Genomic DNA, 7,255 nt, shown 5'->3' with positions numbered 1-7,255 from the left:
GGCTTGCAGGTGGCCATCAAAAGGGTGCCACGGAACCGCGTCCGGCACTGGGGCGAGCTGGTGAGTGAGCGGGGCCAGCAGCCGGGGCTGCCGGCCGGGGATGAGCCGGCGCCCGGCACGGTGGGAGCCACCAGGACGCCCCGAGAGAGAGCGGGCGTGGGGCCAGCGCAGGGCGCAGAGCATCCCGGGCTGGCTGAGGGCTTCCCCAGGCCTGGCACTGCAACGGCCCCACTGACGGCATCGTGCTTCTCCCGCAGCCCGACGGCACCAGCGCCCCCCTGGAGATCGTGCTGCTGGCCAGGGTGTCCACTGGCTTCCCCGGTGTGGTCCAGCTGCTGGAGTGGCTCGAGCTCCCCAGCTGCATCATGATGGTGCTGGAGCGGCCAGAGCGGTGTCAGGACCTGCATCATTTCATTCGGGCACGGCGGTTCCTGCCTGAGGAGGAGGCACGGGAGCTGTTCCGCCAGGTGCTGGAGGCCGTGCGGCACTGCACCAGCTGCGGGGTCCTGCACCGCGACATCAAACCAGAGAACATCCTGGTTGACCTGGACACCGGGCAGGCCAAACTCATTGACTTTGGCTGTGGCACCTACCTGCAGGACACAGTCTACACTCACTTTGCAGGTGAGCCTGCAGAGGGCTGTGCTCCCGCTGCTGACATCTCATGGCCCAACATCTCCCAGCCCAAGCTGGCTGTGGCAGCGGGGATTCTCCCTTTTGCTGCCAGTCAGGGCACTGAATCTTCAGCTGGGTTGCTTTAGAGCAGGGCTGGGTGGGCAGCCATCTTCCAGCCCTGCTGGCAGCCTTTGCCAGCCACTCTGCCCAGGACTAGGGCTGGGCTGGGGCAGCCAGCCCAACCAAAAGCCCCATGGGTGGGGGTAGCAGAGAGGGAGGGCGGAACCTTTGCCCCAGCCACTTTGGTATGCAGATGACAGGAAGGGCTTGGGCTGCTTCACTCCCCCTGTTTCCCTTGGCTTCATAATATTTTTGGGGAAATGCAGGCAGGGAGGATAAGGGCATGTTTTTTTCCCCAGCATGGAGTGGGTTTTTCCTTTGCATGTCATGGTCGGGCCTAGCCAGGGCTGCCCTCTTCCAGCACCAGAGGCTTCTTTTCCAACCCTAACTTTGTGCACAAGTCCCAGATGCTGGCGAGAGGGCAGTGGTCACGCTGTGTGCCCCTGATGCAGCCCCCGCACACCCAGGGATGCTGGGGCCAGGCTCTGGGACCAGCAGCATCCCCCTGATGAACTCCATCTGTATTCCATAGGAACACTGTCCTACAGCCCCCCGGAATGGAACGACTTTGGCTGGTACCATGGCGAGGCAGCAACAGTCTGGTCCCTGGGCATCCTGCTGCACCAGATGGTCTGCGGGGAGCACCCTTTCAGAAGGGGCCAGAACCTCAGCTGGGGCCAGCTCCCGCTGCCACAAGGGCTCTCTCAAGGTGGATCCTCTTCTCTGGGCATGGGGGGAATCCCAGTGCTGGGAGCCAGCAGCGGGCTAGTGGGCATCCCGCTCTGGCAGCTGCTGAGGAGGTGGCACATGTCCTGCTCTCCTCCAAAACAGGGAATTGATGGGAAAGTTTAGGCCCAGCTCTGAGCACATCCAGCATGGCCTGGGCGTGGGAATAGTGGGGCAAAGCAGACAGGAGCCTTCTCTGGCTAACCGGCAGTTTCTGCTTTCTCTTCTCAGAGCGCAAAGACCTGATCAGGTGGTGTTTATCCGTGAACTCCTTGGACAGACCCGCACTGGAAGACCTGTTCTGTGATCCTTGGATGTGGGATATTCCTCTGCCATAGAAGAAGGGAGAGAGCCACAGGCACACTTTGATCCAGGGCCCTGGTAAGTTCCTGCTCCACATATGCCTTGGCAATGAGAAGCAAAGGAACCCAGAGCTTTTTGTGCTGCCTGTGTCACTGCACTGGGGTCATGGGATGGGAACACACAGCCCTTGTGCTGGGGCTGAGCTGCTCTGCCCAGCACTGGTGGCCACCATCCCAGCTGGTTTTGCTTGTCCTGGTTCCCTGACAGCTGGGGCCCTGGGCAGAGCCCTGAGAGGCTGGTCTTCCCCCAGGGAAGGAGAAGGAGCCCCTGGAGAAGCTGTACCGGGTGGGGATGCTGCTGCTGCTGCTGCTGCTGCTGCTGGAGACAGCGAGGGTGACATCAAGGATGACAAGCTCTTCCTCAGCCTGGCCACTGGAGGCTGAAGGTGGTGCACTTTGATTCTGGCACCTTCTTCAAAGCCAAACTCCACAGGGAATTTGCAGATGAGTCCCACCTGGGAAATTCTGCCAGATCTGGGCATAACCCAGCGTGGCGGGGAACCAAAGACTCCCCCTTTGCTGGGGCAGATGCAAGTAATTCTTCAGTGGCTGCCCAGCTGCTTTTGGCAGGGTGGGGCATGGGCTGGGGTGGGTACGAAATGGGATTGGGCTCCTGGCCCTGCCAACAGCCCCCAGCACCCACTGTGCCCCGGGCTGGGGCTGGGGCTGGGGCTGGGGCAGCCAGCCCGACACAAACAAAGCCCCATGGTGGGAGCAGAGGTGGGACTCCAGAACCTGTGCAGAGCTGCTTTGCTGTGCAGGCAAGGAAGGGCTTGGGCTGCTCCACTGCCCTTGTTTGCTTTGGGGTCACCGTGATTTTGGGGGGCAGTGCAGGGGGGAAGAGAGAAAGTGTGGGTTTCCCACAGCCATGGCTGGGTTTTTCCCTGGCATGCAGGGGTTGGGCCTTCCTCAAGACCCTGACAGAGATAAGACTTTTTACCAATTTTCTTGTTTTCCCATTTTGTCTCTAAACTCTTTTCAATAATGTGTTGTTTGTTATTCCAGAGGAAGCATTCCAGGTGGTCCAGTGTGGATGGGGAAGTGCTTGGGAGCAGCTGTGGTGTGGATGGGCCGTGCCCTTGGAGAAGGCTGAGGCTGTGGTTTGGGAGCAGCTTTTCTTGCAGCCGTGGTTGGCGTGAGGTGGGTCCCTGTGTGCTTGGCAGGGTGGGATCAGAGCTTTTGGGAGCTGGCAGCGAGCACAGGAGCATCCTGCTCCAGGCAGCTGCTGAGGGCTGGATGTGCCGTGGCTGGCTGCAGGCTGGGCACATGTGCTGCCCTCCTGCTCTGTGCCTTTGGCAGCAGGGATGGGCAGCTCTGGGCACAGCTCTGGGCACAGCCAGCATGGCCTGGGCACCGCATGCCTTGGCACAAGGGCACAGGAGCCCTCAGCTGACGGGCGGTTTCTGCTTTCTCTCCTTGCAGCCGGGCTCTGCGGGTGCTGAGGCTGCTCTGGGCTCTGCCAGGGCTCTTCTGGGCTCAGCCCTGGGCCCAGCTGGGCTGGCTCTGCCCTCACATTGCTCTGACAGCTTTGCATCAGACCAGCCCGTTGCGAGCACAGCGCCTGAGCTTTCTGCTTTGGCAGGTGAGTGAGACTCTGCTGCAGGCCCAGAGATTGCAGCTGGGGACACACATGCAACTGGCAAGGACCCAAACTCTCCACAGTCCCGGCTGAACGCCTTGATCTGTACAGGGTGTTTTGTCTGTCCCATTCTTCCTTCTTGATTGGCTGGAATTGTGCAATTGCACTTTCTTCCTCCTCTAGAAGTGCCACGAGTGGGCCAAAGCTGGCGAGTGGGCCGTGTTCCTGAGGCAGTGCAGTCTGGAGCTGGTGGATGGAGAATTGCCCTTCTGCACTGCCAAACCAGAGCAAAAAGCTGTCAGTGGGACTTCGTGTGTCTAAGAAACTCCTGGCAGTTACAAAAGGAATGTGCAGCTCATTTGCAGGGTGAGAAGGAAGGTGATCTTCTAAAGGATTTGGGGTTTGACAGAGTTTCCATTCCCAGTCCTGCTTGGAGCTGGAAGGGCACAAAGCAATTTCCTCTTGCTTCAACCACAATTTCAAATACCAGTGTTGGGAACAAAGCCCAAAATCTTTTAAGAGGCTGCTGAGGTCAGTAAGATGGATCCATGCCATCAGCACATTTACAATGTAAAGAACTGAGTTCTCTTTTGAAAAAGATCATTTACCTCTTAATGCAAAGAATGTGTCTTTGCATTTATGTTTTGTTTTTTTCACTAACATTGTGTTATGTTTTTTCACTAACACTTGGATTTTATTCTTATCTTTTACAATTTACCTAAATTTTTCCTTTTTCCTTCTTTTTCCTTTCGAAAGAAAACATGTCCTACAGAAGAAATGTCCTTTGCTCCTGGTTCCCGTGTGGAGCAGCTCCCTTCCTGCTGGCTGAGCTGCTCAGGCAGAGCCCAGCAGCTCCTGGCCCTGCAGGGCTGAGGCTTTTCCCCATTGCTGGGCACAGACTGATGGAGCAGCACTGCTGAACACAGGCACACAGAGGGACCAGCAGCAGCTGCCTTTGGCCACCTGAGGCTCCAAGGCCCAAACTCTGAGCAGCCAGGGCTGGAAGAGACTGGCAGGATCTGATCCCTGACTCTGGGCCAGGGCTGCACAAATGACCCCACGGCAGCAGCAGCAGCAGCAGCAGCAGCAGCAGCAGCAGATGGAGCTGACTTTGAGCACAGCCCCTGCCCCTCTTCCCTCCCATGTGCAGCGGTGTCACAGCAGCCTGAGGCACCTGGGAGCCCCCAGTGCCAGCAGGGACTGGAGATGGCAGCCCTGGGCTCCTGGAGGCTGTGCAAGGAACGGAGCTGGGCACTCCCTGTCCATGGGCAGCTTCCAGATGGAAAAGGCTGCTGTGCCCAGGCAGCTCCAAGGGCACAGAAAGGAGGCTCTGGAGCACTGGATCTGTGCCAGTGCCACAGTCCTGGGCAGCAGCCAGCGAGCCCTGGGGAAACAGAGGGCACAGCACGAGGGACAGAACCAGGCAAGGGCAGAGACTGGAGAGAGCCAGGCCTGGGAGCAGGAGCAGCTGCTCCATTGCACTCTTGGAGAAAGCTCTTGGCTGGTTCAAAGCACTGAAAGACGTGAAGGGCAGAGAGGAGGCCACAGCAAACAATGCTCCTGTTTGCACAGCCTCCCCTCTCCATGTCCCAGAAGGAATTGCATGGACTGTGCTCTTCTCTCCGATTCGTCTCGTTCAGCATGAGCACCTCAGCACCAGGAGCTGAAGGAGCTGAAGCCTCAGGCCACAGGAGCTGGGCAAGAGGAGACTTTCTGAGCAAAGTAATGCTGCTAAAATAGCCCCAGCTGAATGCAGTGGATATTAGCATGGAGCCACAGAATCCTTTCTGTTGGAAAAGCCCTCTGAGCTCACCCAGTGCAGCCGCTCAGCCAGCAGTGCCAAGTCCAGCACTAAAAAACGTCCCTGAAGTGCCAAGGTCTGAACACCAGCCCTGAGTGCGGCCTGAACAGCAGGCCCTGAGCCAAAGATGGCCTCTGGATGAACCTTCCAAGCAAAGGTTATCTTTGTATCTACTCCCTGATGAAATATGCATGGTCATTAGCACTGAGATAGATGTAGCCACTCATTAGTGAAACATGTATTGACCTTTGTGTATTTAGAAGCCAGACAAGGCCATGAAATCTGACATCTGGCCTTGTTTGGGGCTGTATGGTCAAAGTCAGCTCCCTTGGTTCCTCCTTGAGCCCTGGCCAGGCTTTGGGAGGAACCCAAGAGGAGGATGAAAGCAGATGTAGCCACACTAGCAGTGCTGTCAGTTTGTTCATTCAGCACTGTCAGAGCTGGGCCCTCTCCCAGAAGGGTTGGAGCCTCACCTGGGGCTGGAGGCACCTGCAGGAATTCCCAGTGCCCAGGAGTGGCTCTGCAGCCCTTGGCTGTGACAGCTTCCCCAGCTGCTGTGTGGGTCTGGGGGATGGTAAAGGCTGAGGGTAAATGCTGCTGGATCTTTCTTAATCACTGCTGCAATCTTTGGTGGGGATGGTTGGGTGCATTGGTGAGCTGCTCCTGTTGTGATTCTTTGCTGCTCTGAACTGCAGGAAATGACACTGATTCCTTCAGCTGGAGTCTGTGGCTTTGGTGCTGACCCTGCCCACTGGTAAAACAAAACTGGCAGAGTCTGGCCAGATGCCAACAAAATGTCACTTGTTCAGTGTAAATGTGAGGAATCGAGCCCATCAGAAATTCCCAGCTGGGAAGCCCTTTCCTGAAGTTCCCTGGCTCTGGAGTGGGTTGAGGTTGGAGCCCCGTGGGAGCAGTGGGGCAGTTGGGTAAAAGAGGCTGCACCCCTGGATGTCTTCAAATGCATACAAAAATTGCACATGGAAAAGGAAAAGACCTTGTGGGTTTGGGCAGACAAAGATGAATTTGTTGAGAGTACATAGGAAACAGCACCTTCAGAAGGAACAATCATTGTTGGAATGCTCCCACATGGAGCAAGAGAAGAAGGTTTTAATCTTGAACTGATATGCATTTGTGCAAGTGAAATATCTATATACATAATAATTATATATGTATTTATAGTATAATAAGACCTCAATATATCTATTTATACAAATTTATTTATGTCTGTATCTATCTATATTTCTATATCACTATCTATCTATGAAATTATATAATAACGTGAAATAGTGCTGACAATACTAATTTGGTAGCTTTGGCTGCTCAGGGATGTAACACTAAATACCCTACAGAACAGGACTGGCCAGGACCCTAATGTCAGTGGTCAACTTTTTGAGATTGTATACAATGAAAAAGGGAGAAAGGGAGAAAATTGGCTATTTTTGCAGGGGTTGCTGATACTGTGGTGCAGGGTGCTTTTTCTGTTCCTGTGAAAAATACAGTGATTTTGCCTGCAGGGTTTTTCATGTACCAGATTATGCACAAGCTGCAGGATTGGGTGCACGGGTGAAGGGGTTGTTAAAAGAGCAGTTGGAAAAATAAGGAGATGGGAACCTTTGTCCATGGAGAACCAATCTCCCAGATGTGCTCCATGCCCTTCACAATGGCCCACTGGGGAAATGGAAACACCCAGGCTGTGCACGGCTGCCCCCAATTTGCAAATCCAACCATGGGCAGTGAGACTTGGGCTGCCTGGGAAATTGTTCTGGCTGTGATGGCCCCTGGCAGGGCCAGCCCAGAGGCTGCAGGGCTGGGCCTTCATGCACTGGAATTAATTAGGAGAAATTCAAAGCTAATGAGAGCTGTCAATTCTGAAACAGGAATTCAGATTCCTCCAGGACACTTTGCTTTGGTAACTGCTCCCTTGGAGCTTGGCCTTGCAAAGTGTTCCTGTCATGGCAGGAGGAAATGATGCAGAATATCAAGGAGAAATTACAGTAATTCTGTAAACAATAGTGCCAGGATTGGATTAGTCAACCCTGTGACAGGGTAGTA

At 55.2% G+C, this 7,255-nt stretch overlaps 1 protein-coding gene across 1 annotated transcript; it reads left to right on the top strand.

The window, feature by feature from the left end:
- Positions 1-326: 326 nt before the first annotated feature.
- Positions 327-1,380, top strand: LOC128942809 (serine/threonine-protein kinase pim-1-like; the record flags this gene model as incomplete). The annotated part of the gene is made up of 2 exons (XM_054285462.1): positions 327-624; positions 1,268-1,380. Coding segments are annotated over 2 exons (411 nt in total), but the record flags the coding sequence as incomplete, so codon positions are not given.
- Between the last annotated feature and the right edge of the window lie 5,875 nt (positions 1,381-7,255).

Source organism: Melozone crissalis, unplaced genomic scaffold, assembly GCF_028551555.1.
Source record: "Melozone crissalis strain CALT ecotype California unplaced genomic scaffold, PUWL_Pcris_2 ptg000043l_1, whole genome shotgun sequence".
In the NCBI taxonomy this organism is placed as follows: Eukaryota; Metazoa; Chordata; class Aves; order Passeriformes; family Passerellidae; genus Melozone; species Melozone crissalis.
This window is presented reverse-complemented; position numbering and strand designations above follow the sequence as displayed.